The sequence below is a fragment of the Cucurbita moschata genome, unplaced genomic scaffold (assembly GCF_002738365.1).
Source record: "Cucurbita moschata cultivar Rifu unplaced genomic scaffold, Cmos_1.0 Cmo_Scf00030, whole genome shotgun sequence".
Classification (NCBI taxonomy): Eukaryota; Viridiplantae; Streptophyta; class Magnoliopsida; order Cucurbitales; family Cucurbitaceae; genus Cucurbita; species Cucurbita moschata.
In genome coordinates this window covers 2,406,633-2,419,553 of record NW_019268546.1, presented here as the reverse complement: position 1 = coordinate 2,419,553, position 12,921 = coordinate 2,406,633, and the positions used below count along the sequence as shown (strand labels likewise).

Genomic DNA, 12,921 nt, shown 5'->3' with positions numbered 1-12,921 from the left:
AAATTTGTACTTTGGCCCAAAATGATATATTGGGCCGCGCTTCGGATTGGGCCAGACCCGATTCAATAATAAACTGACATGTTGTACGGCTTCTACCACTTCGCAGACACTCGAACCCTCTTCCCTCAGTGTCACCGTCGTCATTTCTCTCTCTCTCCTCTCTTCCCGCGCTGAAATCACCTTGATAACGAAATTTCTCAGCGGCGATTAACGGCTTGGCGTTTCGTTTGATGATATTTCTCCCTGTTCTGGTCGGTCAGTTGAATTAGCACATTCCTCTGATTTTTTTATTTTTTTTTATTGTATTTCTCTCTCTACGGCTCTTTTTCTGTTCCTTTCAAATCGGCGTTCTAGGGTTGCAAATTTGTCTGTTTTTAATTGATCGCAGTTGAGTTCGGTGAGGTGTGGTTGGAGGAGTAAACTAGGGATTTGGCGTTCTTGTTGATTTATGAGCGGAATTTTGGTATCTATTTGGGGTTTTGAGGGGAGGATGATTCTTGAACGATGAACGATGCCGCTACTGCGTAGCGGAGTGCGCAGGGGACGGGCAAAGCAGCAGAAAGACGTGTTGTGTCCGATCGAGCCGGAAGGGGAGGCCATTGCGACGAGGACAAGGAGAAGGAGGAAGGCAGCGGCGGCGTTAGAAGTGTTGCCTAATATCAGCGAGAAGCGGTTGCAAGAAGGAAGCAATCAGCAGCCGCCACCGGTCAATGATACGGTAGCTGCTGCTGTAGCGAATCCGGAAGAGCATCGAGTGCCGAAGGGAGGTTTTCTTGTCAGAGGTGGAGACGAGTTTGGAGTTGGAGAGGTAGGAGGCGCTGCTGGTGGAGCCAAGAAGGAAGAAATAGGGGATAAGAAAATGGATGATCACGACAGTGGAGCAGGAAGCAATGATAAAGCTCACGCTGTTGAAGAGGAGGGAAGCACAGCACCGCTTCCCGAAAAGGTTAGTTCTTAGACAGCTGCAACAGCCGATAAAAATACGGACTATTACATCTTTTGCTGCATGCATCGATTTGCATATCTCGTAGTATGATGGGTGTAGGACTATGTACTGGACTAAATATTCAAATGGGTAACGTTGTAAATTTCTCTAAATTTGGGAGTCATATTCTTGTCGAATTGAGAGTTTGTTTTATGAAGTCTTGTGATAATAGATTCTCTGGTGAAGATATTTCTAGACAATGCTTGGTGGAAATAATCGTCTCTCTATTTGATCAGAACCAGTTATGTGTCGGTTCTTGAATGGTTATTAATGGAATCACAGAATTTATACGCGTTGTTTTAGAGCCCCCAGAGTGGAGTTCTGGCAGCTTCTTAATGCAATTGCGTTATTCCTACCATTAGGCTTTTCTGAATCCTAAATAGCCTTTAAGAATTACGGAAGTTGAGGTCACCATCATTTCATTTGGTGCTGGGTTATTAAGATAATTTATGCAGGAAGCAACAATACAGTGTAGCTTGATTAGTCTAGGTGCTTTTCTTATTTTGATTTTATAGTGTAGCTTGTTATTCATTTCTTTAGCAAGGTTGTGAATAACCACATCTAGGTTGTATTGTATTGAAGCTTTTTGAACATTAATGAAATAAACTTTTAGGGAAATTTCCTTCATGAAATTTCACTTCCTTGACAATAGATTTGGCCTAATTCATCTTAGTTTCACCTAAAATCACCACTTGAGTTTGGTATCAGATACCTTGTATTTATTAGAAAGGAATATTAAGAATAAACGGTAGTTGGATAAAGGTTGCAGACAAGTATTTTATTGATACATTATGATAGATGTACGGTATGTCAATCCCGTTCTGTTTGCTCATCTCATGATCATGTCCTTAGTTACTGATAATGATGAATGTGGTTGTTTGGTAGCTGCATTATTTCTTTAGCCCTCTTGAGTTTTCTTAAAGTGGATATACCACACAACTTTCCCTTTAGTCATTAGCAATCGTGATGCCTATAGTATTTTGAACAATAATGTACATTTTTCATCTACATCTTCGTTGTTTGAACATTACGATTTTGTGGACTTGAGAAATAATAAAAATGTTTAAATTTTGCATGTCCTGTTACATTCTTATGTTATTTTTTACTCTGCAAGGCAGTTTTCTAGCTTCTTGTAGGATATGCTATGGTTTATTAGCTTTGTAATTTTAAATATATAGTTTTTAGTAAATTCTTTTGGTTGAATGGTGTAGCAATAGTTGGCCGAAGTCAAATTTCATGATCTTTGTTTTTTTAGAAAACTATTTTTTTTTTATTAGTAGTTCATTGCCACTCCATTATAATTCTCTTCCCTTAAAAATCATGCAGATTCAGGTGGGTGGTTCCCCGCTCTATAGGATAGATAGAAAGCTGGGTAAGGGTGGATTTGGACAGGTTTATGTTGGACGGAGAGTCACCACTGTTAATACGAATGAGAGAACTGGCCCTGGTGCTGTGGAGGTAAACATCAGAATAATTTCCATTCACACATAAGTTCCCCCCCCTATCTCTCTCCCCAAATATTACATTGAACAAAATTTCTGATGTCAGGTGGCTTTGAAATTTGAGCATAGAAGTAGCAAGGGATGTAATTATGGACCACCTTATGAGTGGCAAGTTTACAAGTGAGTGGCCATCACATCTCTCCAGTCTCTTCATCCAATTCTCTATTTTCTTTTGGTGAATCTTATACTATTTCAATCTCTACAGTACTCTTGGTGGTAGTCATGGTGTACCTCGGGTGCATTTCAAGGGGAGACAAGGCGACTACTATATTATGGTATATTCTCATCTGTTTCTCTCTGGTTTTCTTTTTGGGCACATCTTCATTGTTTTGAAAACCATTCTTTCCTTGTCTTTCACGTCACTTACATTAGATGCTTTTAATCTTTTAGGTTATGGATATGCTGGGGCCAAGCTTATGGGATGTCTGGAATAATAATGCCCATACGTGAGTTAGAAAGAAACTTTTCTGAATGTACATTTGAACCTTGTTTTATTACTTAAATTTTTTTTCTTGTTTCAGCATGTCTGTTGAAATGGTTGCTTGCATTGCAATTGAAGCAATATCCATTTTGGAAAAGGTGCATTCTCGCGGGTAAGGGTTCTGTTGGGAGCCATTTAGATATTTTATTTGTTTTATTGTCTGAGTGAGCTTGTAAAAATGGCACCTTATCTCACTTACCCAAATCTGGTTTCTATTTAAAGAAGTCCTAATTTACAATCATTTTTGTCTGTTAGGTACATTCATGGCGATGTCAAACCTGAAAATTTTCTGCTTGGTCCTTCAGGGTCCCCGGATGAGAAAAAGTTGTTTTTGGTTGATCTTGGATTAGGTATGTTATGTCTTGCATCTTTTTTCATTTAGTATTTATTTTGTAGCTCGTTTCACTATACTTTTTCTTATTGTTGCCAGCAACTAGATGGCGTGATAGCTCTGGCCAGCATGTTGAGTATGATCAGAGACCTGATGTATTCAGGTACACCTTTATTCTGTTTTTATTCTGTTTCTTTTCAATCCTGAAGTTTTCGTATTCAATCACTGTTTGTTATTGATGGTCTCGGTTCATTTGTGTTCTGCTTTGACAGAGGAACAGTGCGCTATGCTAGTGTACATGCTCATTTGGGTAGGACTGGTAGCCGCAGAGATGACCTAGAATCTCTTGCATATACACTAATTTTCCTTCTTCGTGGCCGGCTGCCATGGCAAGGATATCAGGTTGACCCTTTATCAAGTTGATGAGTAGTTTCTTATCTCCTGCATATAATTTTCTTTACGATAATGTCTCTCTCTTTAAAAAAAAGATAAAACAAGACTTAATCATGATGATGGTTACAGGGAGAGAACAAAGGATTCCTTGTTTGCAAAAAGAAGATGGCTACTTCTCCGGAGACTTTATGTTGCTTCTGTCCGCAGCCCTTCAAACAGTTTGTTGAATATGTGGTGAACTTGAAGTTTGATGAAGAACCTAATTATGCAAAATATATTTCACTTTTTGATGGAATCATTGGTCCAAATCCTGAAATCAGGCCGATAAATACAGATGGCGCTCAAAAGGTATGGTTAGAAGGCACATAAATTTCACGATTTCTCCAACTTCCATGACTTAAGCACAGATATAGATATGTGATACGGATATGACACGACATAGACATAGTGCATATATGTGTGCATGCATGGTTAGACATAACGTTGAGGACATTTGCTTTTTTTTATTTTTATTTAATATACATACTACATATTGTGTGCATGCATAGTTAGACATATCGTGCAATATCTAACCTCAATTATGTATTTATTATTATTATTTTGCTTACATATTGTGATATTGCTGTGGTGGTGGGAGAAAAACTGTCTTCAATTAAACTGATTTACTGTTCTCAATTAAAAGTAATTAACAAAATATTAAGGGAAAAAAATCCAATATATGGTGATTTTGGTACTATGGTCTATTAAACACACAGGTTTGGGTGTGATGATAAGGGCCTTCAATCTTTCTAAGTTAGTGCTTCATCTCCTTATCCTTCGTTTAGGTTCTTTCTTTATCATTTAGGGTTTTAATACGATGGGCTGGACCATTTTTTATAGCAAGTCATTCTTTCTTCCTCAGGAGTGTTCAAAATGTATGTCGAATGTGTCCTAGCGTGTCCAAAAATGATGAAATTTACTAAAAAGCGCATTTTATTTCATGTGCTGGACACATGCCCAATGCTTGTCTGAACGTATCCATGTTTGACGTGTCTGACACCAATACTTCCCAAAATTTTATTTGTGCCTGTGCTTCATAGTTCATGAACCATGATTATCTAGATACATTTAGGGTGTGGAAGGATCTATCTTACTGAATCTCCATCTTCTGAAGCTCATTTGTCAGGTGGGGCATAAGCGAGGCAGATTGACTTTGGAGGAAGAAGACGACGAACAACCAAAGAAGAAGGTTCGTATGGGCATGCCTGCAACACAATGGATCAGTGTCTACAATGCTCGACGGCCTATGAAGCAAAGGTATTCATGCAGGAACTGATACATTATTTTGAAATGTTAAAATATTGTGTGGTTCCTGATCCATATTGATGCTTAGCTCGTACAACAGTCGATGTATCAAACTGCTTGAAATGATGTATTATTTTGATATTTAGGTATCACTACAATGTAGCTGATGCAAGGCTTTGTCAGCATATCGAGAAAGGGAATGAAGATGGCTTGTTTATAAGTAGTGTGGCCTCATGTCAAAATTTATGGGCCTTGATCATGGATGCTGGCACTGGGTTTTCCTCACAAGTCTATGAACTTTCTCCTTATTTTCTTCACAAGGTAACTTTCTTTTTCCCAGATGGCAGTAATAATTTCTGACCAGCATCAACTCGTTTTTATCTCTTACATCTCTCTGACCTTTATTAGTCCAAAATGAATGCTCCCGTAATTGGCATGTAACAAAAAAACACTTGGTTGTGTTTGAAGGAATGGATAATGGAGCAATGGGAGAAGAACTATTACATCACAGCAGTAGCTGGAGTCATTAATGGGAGCTCATTGGTTGTAATGTCTAAGGGTCAGTTTTGAATATTTTACTACTTTTTGGTTCAGAGTTTTGGATTAATTATAAGAATGATAGCATTTTTTAATTTTATTTACGTTGTTGAATCTCAACTTACCGATTCCAGGCACCCAGTACTTACAACAGTCGTACAAAGTCAGTGATTCGTTTCCTTTCAAATGGATTAATAAAAAGTGGAAAGAGGGATTCTACGTAACAGCAATGGCCACCTCGGGAAGTAGGTGGGGCGTTGTTATGTCCCGTGGTGCAGGATTTTCAGATCAGGTCATTTTTTATTTAGCGTAGTGAAAAATAGTAATCATCTAACCCTGGGCATTACAGAACTGACGATTCTTAAAAGTTTTATTTTAGGTGGTAGAATTGGATTTCTTGTACCCTAGCGAAGGTATTCACCGTCGATGGGACTGTGGGTATCGAATCACAGCAACTGCAGCAACCAGTGACCAGGCAGCCCTTGTTCTTAGCGTGCCAAGGCGAAAACCTGCAGACGAAACACAAGAGACTCTCCGGACATCTGCATTTCCAAGCACCCATGTCAAGGTATTGAACTTTTAATCCACGTTTCAATGACACTATGTGCCCATTGTTGTTAAAATATCTAAATCTTTCATCTCTACTGCAGGAGAAATGGGCAAAGAACCTTTATATTGCATCTGTATGTTATGGAAGAACAGTTTCGTGAGCTTCTGTATCTTCTCTAACCAAAAAGAAAAAAAGAAAAAAGAAGGCACACGTAGAGAGAGACCTTGGCATTCGTGGGGGTATCCAAGCATAGAATAACTCTTGATAACCTAGTTCGAATTAAAATGTAATTAAGTAGATACTATCTGTTAGGTTGTTGGTGAACTATGCCATTTATAGAAAAATTTGCCCCATTGTTAATGATAATTTAAGCCTATTAGCATAATCTTTCCCCTGTTATCCCATTATTCATGTATTCACTGGAGAGACAAGTAAGAAATAAGGTACCTCTTTGAAAATTTGATCCTTGGTGGGCCCACTCTTGTTCTCTTCAATTTAAGCTGCCCATTGTTGGATCACCATTTTCTCAAATGACAACATATCCCCTCAAGTGCAGGTTACATAATAATGAAGTTAAAATATACCTAGCTTTTGAGATATCCGTCTGCTACATCAAATTCATGAATCTGATTCAATTAAACATAAAATTTAAATTTGTATCAAATGTATCAATCATTTCCTAAAAAACATTGAATGTTGTGGAGCGGAACTATAAACATAAAAGTTGAGATCTATTAGAGATGCTTAAGACCAAATAAATAGACAAATTATAAAATCCATGATTAAACTTGCAATTTAACCTGATAATTACCAAAAGAGGGAGTGTTCTCAATTCCTCCAGGGAAGCATGGACAGGTCACTTGCGAGCTGACGCATATGCAAATAACTTTTTCAAACAAAATCTTTTAAATGTACTTTTTTCCGAGGAAAGTAGATTCGAGCATTTCATTAACATTAAAGTTGGTCTGAGTTGTACGCTGATGGCCTGCAGCACAGCCTCCCCAAATGCACTTTTTCCTAAGCAAAGAAGGCATCATTAGAATTTGGAGTATTAGTTTCATGCAAGTTAGAGAAAGGTCTAAAATTGGGTTGCTCGCGTAGTACTGTGACAGTTCTTGTCGTAGTACATACCTCATAGTGATCATGTTCGTAGCGTACAACGAATATGCATCGGCAACCTCCAGTATCATGCAGTCTCCTCTGAATTTCCACAACATATGCATCGAAGTAGAGAGCATGATCTTGTCCTTCCTGTAAATAAGGCATACAATCTGAGGGTAAGATAACATGATACGAGAACATTTATCAGCACTTAGGACTGCTTTCCCACTTTCTATTATAAACATTATAGTTTAGTATGAAACATTACCGATAACTAATAAGACTATTTTGGAGGTTGAACATTTGCGCATCCCCTCAAAAAAAACACAGTTTTGGAGGGAGCAAACTAGAACATAGAAATTACCCGGTAACATAACACAAGATCTCCAACTTTTACTCTGTGACATTCTGAAGATTCTAAAGGTATAGACCGTTCACGCACTCCTCTTGCCACGTTCACCCACTCATCCTCATCCTTTCCAAAGCCAGTATATCGAACTCTAGCATCCTGTGAAGTTTCAGATCCTGAGGGCTTTTAGCTTCAAAGTTAAAAGATCTGCTTACTTTTTTCTAGGGTTTACGACAATAAAGCACTGGAAGTGGAAAATTATCAAGTATTCTGTGTAATTTTGCAGTCTACATCGACTGTCCAGAGAAGTATATGATTCAAGTGGGAAAATCTTACCAGTTCTCCATGGTAATTAACTCTGTAAGTAAGGAATGAGGCAACGTCATACCTAAGGAATCAAAAGAAACATTAGTAAGACTCTTCAATTCCACAGCAAAGATCATGGAGCCTTAAACATATTAGCCCATAATCATGCTATATACCATATATCAACAATAGTAAATACATGTCAGCAATGATACTGACTGAACATATTGCAAGATAACTGAACATAAACATTGTGAGATAGTAGAAGCAGGAAATAGTGCTAGAGATTTTATGGTATGGACAATATAACCCCTAACAGTGACCATGAAACATGTTGTTTACGTTAGCATTAAGATAAGGATTTGAGTATAAAAGCTCTATCTGTAGATAATGCTAGTCAAAATATCATTATTAACACTTGTATTGAAGTTGGCATGCAAATACCATTACGGTCAACTTTCAACTACTTATGAACGTTGTTCTAACTACATGGGGCTCAGTAATCTACATACTGACTTTTGCAATGCGTTCTTAAAGGATCTGAAATGAATGGCAATATTCGGCACATCATTATCAAGTTCAAGAGTGTGAAGTGCTGAATGACTGCAAGTAATAGATGCTGGGAAGTTAGCATCGTTTGTTTAGAGATTTGTCTTCCACTATTTTTCCGAAGTGTGAAATGAAAATAAACTCAAGGCACTTGTATAATGCTAGGATTATGGTAGCACACTCGAGACACTACATCTGATTAGAATGCGTTATCATCTACCTAATGTATTCCAATGGATTCAAGGTGTTAATTGCAGCTTATAATCCATGAAAATGTGCTTGTATGAATATGAGCATATGATTCCGTCATAGATAATGCACATGTAATAGTTTTGTATTCCGCTCTAAATTTTTCTCACCATGCATTGTCTCTTGACGAAAAGGCTTCAAATGCCAATTCTGAAAGATCAGTTGCCTTGCCTGCATAAAATTTTCATGTGAAGATGTTACAAAAAGTTAATAGTTCAAAATTGAACTGGACAGATTTCAAGTTTACCAACACTCATATGAGGGAAAATTACTACAGAACTGCAAATTATAGTATCTTGGCCAAAGCTCAAATTATGCAAAGGAAAAACTGCAGTTTTCAGATCAAAGTGCATGCTGTGATTTGAACTTTGACTTTCAGATTCAACCTCGATACCATCATTTAAGAAAGGGTCGATCACAGGATTGTGGCATCAACACGGCAAAATGAAAGTTGAAACTGTCAGAGTTAGGCTTTGTCAACGAGAAATCCCAAGTTTGTTGTTCTACACCAATACTATAAGCAGCAGAATGCAGAAATACTAGAAATTCTCGGTAATGCAAGAAGCACTAACCAGAATTACAGCGATCCCTGCTTGTCTGCTAAGCTTTGACTAACATGCAGTCGGAACGATGATTTGTGAGTTTTAAGTTTCATAACCTACGGATTTTTCCTCTTAAAATCTCTTATAAAAGGCTTGATAGTCTAAGCACAAAGAAATTACCAATCATTGTGCATGCAGCAACTAGAATAATTCTAGGCACGAATGAGTTATCAATTACTGTGCAGACCTTCCCTTTCCCAGTCTACTGTCGTGCAAGAAAAGTAACGAAAACCATTGTAAAGCCAGAAGATAGAAAACAACGCATACATCAATAACCGCAGCAATTGCTTGCTACATTGACATTATAGAGAAGAATTTCAGATAGCATTTCTAAATTCGGGAAGGCAGGTGCGGAAATTACCTTTGAATTCAGGAGAACTATCAGGTGGTTCAGATGCAGGTATGTCAGTTAAAAAAGCACTATCCGAATGATAAAGCAAAAGTTTCGGCGGCGGAGTCGGAGGCGGAGAAGACAGTGGAGGTGGAGGTGGAGGTGGAGGTGGAGGGCGAGGTTTTTTGCTACTACTAGTACTACTACTTCGCGATTCCTTTTTCCGATTCTCAAACCAGCTTTGCACCTAGGGCACATAAGAACTACCAAAAATCAGTAAAACAACGAACAAAGTAGAAAGTGGATAAGAGAAAAATCAAAGACCTGTTCCGCAGTGACGGGAGATTTTTCAGCGCGCCATGGGGAGCAACTGCAAGAAAGAAGCAGCATGAAAAGAAAGACACGACGATCGATTGCACAAATACTGGTTCGAAGAAGCAATCACAGCTCTATTACCTGAAATGAAGAGCGACGTCTTGGAAAAACTGTTGACCAAGTGTTTGATCTCCAGATTCCCTTAAGATACTGTCCATCTCCACAATCTGAAAAATTATAGACACAACGAAATAGAATGCAAAATCGAAATCGGTAATCTCAAATCAGAAAATGCTACTCGAACAGTGACTAAACTCGGAAGCATTGATTGAAAGACATGGACCCGAGCTTAACATAATAAGAAAACAAAATCGAAACCGGTAATCTCAAATCAGAAAATGCTGAAAGGAATTTCTGCGCATAACTCGAACAGTGAAGCTAAACTCGGAAGCATTGATTGAAAGACATGAATTCGAGCTTAACAAATAAGAACTTACCTCAGCAAGTGTGAATTCAAATACAGAATCATCTATATCGCTTGACGAATTTCTAAACTCCATCGGCAAAAGCTAGATCATGCAGAGCGGAAAGAGACGAAGCGATTAGAAGTTCGAACTGAGAACTGTGGTTGTTGAACTTCGACTTCCCTCCTCTGCCGAGGGCAAAAAAAAACAACAAACAAACACAAAAACAAATTAACCTCCTAACTTCAATTTCAATTTCAATTTAGTTTTATACATAAAATAAAATTACAATTTTGTATGCAAGTCCATTTACTATCAAAACCTTCTTATGTTAATAAATAAATTAAAAAAAAAAAAAAAGAAAAAAAGCAAACAGAAAAGAACAAAATATATATATTCTAGAAATAATGTCTTCACTGCCCCAATATTTTAGATCATGCATGTAACATAAAAAAAACGTATCGAAATTGGAAATTTAGTTGGGACTTTGGTTATTTTATTTTTAATTTTTAAATATATTGCCCTTATTTTCAAATTTTCCTTCCAAACTTCACCTTAAAGTTTTAAAATGGGCTTGGGAGGAAGATTTTTACTTGATTTGTTCTTCTCTCCAAGTAATATGAGATCTCACAATTCACTTCATTAGGGTCAGTATTTTCACTAGCACACTAGTCAATGTCTGGCTCTAATATCATTTGTAACCGTCCATGTCTATCACTAATAGATATTATCCTTTTTAGACTTTCCCTTTCGAGCTTTCTTTCAGGGTCTTAGAACTCGTCTACAAAAGAAATCTTACACTTTTATAAAGAATGTTTCGTTCTACTTTTCAACCAATACGAGATCTCACGTTTATTTGATGATAAATTAGATTAGTTACGGTTGAGTTATAAAGTAAAAAGTAATTAGCTTTAGGTTAGGTTGAAAAAGGGGTTTAAATGGGAGAAAAATGGAGTACCCAACAAGATGGGCCAAGCCCAAAGGCCTACTTCATAATTAGACTCAAATACCCTTCCAATAATACTAATCCATTAAAGTTAATTCAGGGGACAAAAAGGGAAATTTATAATCTGACGAGAGAAATGAGAACTTCTAATGGTTTGGGTCAATTTAAGTGGACAATCTGAAGTAGAAACGCGGGCAGACGCGCGGGCAGACACGCGGGTAGACCTTCCTCCATCGTTCATTCCTTGGAAACTGCGTCATAACTGTCGCTTTCCCTCTCTTTTTCCACTCTCCAATTTGCATTTTTTAATTTAATTAATATATTCCGCCTACCTTTGATTTTTCTCCGCTCCTCCTTATCTTACCATTTTAAAACAATCTTTTAATTTATCTTATCTTTTTATTAATTATAAATTTAGTTTCTACCCTTTTAATTTTTTTTTAATTAAAAATAGGTTACCACTAAATTTACACTGATTCGTGTATGCTTTATTTATAAGATTCAATTAAATTTGACCATTTGTCATAAGCTTAGAGGTGCTACATAAATATCTAATATGGAATTCAAATATCCTTTAAATATTACGTAATGTTTCCCGGAATAAAGAAGGAACCAGGGTCACGTGGTTGACTAGTAGCATCCTGCATGTCTACCCTAGCTTCGTGGAAGTTCCAACACCAGATTATTTTTTTATTTTTTTTATTTTTTTTATTTTTGCCCTTTGTTCGTGGAAAATATAAAAAAGTGGGGTTTGGTTTCGGAATTCACACGGGATCATCCGGCAAAAAGGAAGTCGTCGAAATAACTTCAAGAACCAGAACCATGCGTTTGACACGTGGCAAACCAAATAAAACTCGTAAGTTCATGCCCCGCTTTTCACGTGTCCGTACTAATCAATTTACTTTATTCTCCCCGTGGCCCGCACGATAATATTCCTTACAGATATTTCCACGTATTTTTCCTTATCCTAAGTTTTTCTTTTAGATAATATCAACTTCCAGTTACTAATATATATATTTCAATTTTCAACTTCTTTACTCTCTTATTCTTTGTAGGTCTAAACGAGAATTCTTGTAATGGTTCAACCATGTCGCTAGTAGATATTGTCATCTTTCAACTTTTCGTTTTGGAGTTCTCCTCAGAGCTTTAAAACGCGTATGCTAGCAGTAGGCTTGAGCTATTATAAATAGTATCAGAGCTAAACACCGGACAATGTGTAAGTGAGGAGCCTGTTTTTCGAAGGGAATAGACGCGAGGCGTTGTACTAGTATGGACGGTGGATTTTGTGAGTGTCCCACATCGATTGGAGAAAAGAAGGAGTGTTAGTGAGGACGCTAGACCCTGAAGAGGGGTGGATTGTAAGATCCCACATTGGTTGGGGAGGAGAACAAAACAGCCTTTATAAGGGTGTGAAAAACTCTCTCTAGCTAACACGTTTTACAAACCTTGAGGGTAAACCTGAAATGAAAAACCAAAATAGGACAATATCTATTAGTAGTGGGTTTAGGCCGTTACAATTTTTCACTTCGTTTGTCTCAATTTAACTAACGGAGAGACATCTCCCTACTCCCTTTCTCATTACCCGTTTAAATATATATATATATATATATATATATATATATATATATATATATATATATATATAT

The 12,921-nt window shown here is 37.3% G+C and overlaps 2 protein-coding genes across 6 annotated transcripts; one reads left to right on the top strand and one right to left on the bottom strand.

Annotated features, from left to right (window-relative positions):
- Nucleotides 1-97: 97 nt before the first annotated feature.
- On the top strand, nucleotides 98-6,448 carry LOC111464476 (casein kinase 1-like protein HD16). Of its 4 annotated transcripts, none has more exons than XM_023108694.1 (17): nucleotides 98-251; nucleotides 389-946; nucleotides 2,312-2,443; nucleotides 2,534-2,607; nucleotides 2,693-2,762; nucleotides 2,878-2,933; nucleotides 3,009-3,080; nucleotides 3,224-3,318; nucleotides 3,399-3,462; nucleotides 3,572-3,701; nucleotides 3,822-4,040; nucleotides 4,858-4,988; nucleotides 5,123-5,297; nucleotides 5,445-5,535; nucleotides 5,648-5,805; nucleotides 5,893-6,081; nucleotides 6,164-6,448. In XM_023108694.1, exons 2-17 carry the CDS (start codon nucleotides 512-514, stop codon nucleotides 6,221-6,223), a joined length of 2,151 nt encoding a protein of 716 aa, XP_022964462.1. In that variant the 5' UTR covers nucleotides 98-251; nucleotides 389-511; the 3' UTR covers nucleotides 6,224-6,448. The 4 variants fall into 4 exon arrangements, with proteins under 4 accessions (XP_022964462.1, XP_022964459.1, XP_022964460.1 ...); XM_023108691.1 differs by having other exon boundaries at nucleotides 4,846-4,988; XM_023108692.1 differs by having other exon boundaries at nucleotides 108-255; nucleotides 4,846-4,988.
- On the bottom strand, nucleotides 6,074-10,544 carry LOC111464481 (protein SAWADEE HOMEODOMAIN HOMOLOG 1-like). Of its 2 annotated transcripts, XR_002714044.1 has the most exons (11): nucleotides 10,363-10,544; nucleotides 10,007-10,092; nucleotides 9,875-9,920; nucleotides 9,581-9,797; nucleotides 8,728-8,788; nucleotides 7,850-7,901; nucleotides 7,529-7,672; nucleotides 7,195-7,314; nucleotides 6,875-7,080; nucleotides 6,511-6,689; nucleotides 6,074-6,194 (listed from the first exon to the last, which is right to left on the bottom strand). XR_002714044.1 is itself a non-coding variant. In XM_023108699.1 (9 exons), the coding sequence occupies exons 1-9, from the start codon at nucleotides 10,423-10,425 to the stop codon at nucleotides 7,018-7,020; spliced, it is 852 nt and encodes a 283-aa protein (XP_022964467.1). In that variant the 5' UTR covers nucleotides 10,426-10,544; the 3' UTR covers nucleotides 6,723-7,017. The 2 variants fall into 2 exon arrangements, 1 of the variants encoding a protein (XP_022964467.1); XM_023108699.1 differs by lacking the exons at nucleotides 6,074-6,194; nucleotides 6,511-6,689 and having other exon boundaries at nucleotides 6,723-7,080.
- Between the last annotated feature and the right edge of the window lie 2,377 nt (nucleotides 10,545-12,921).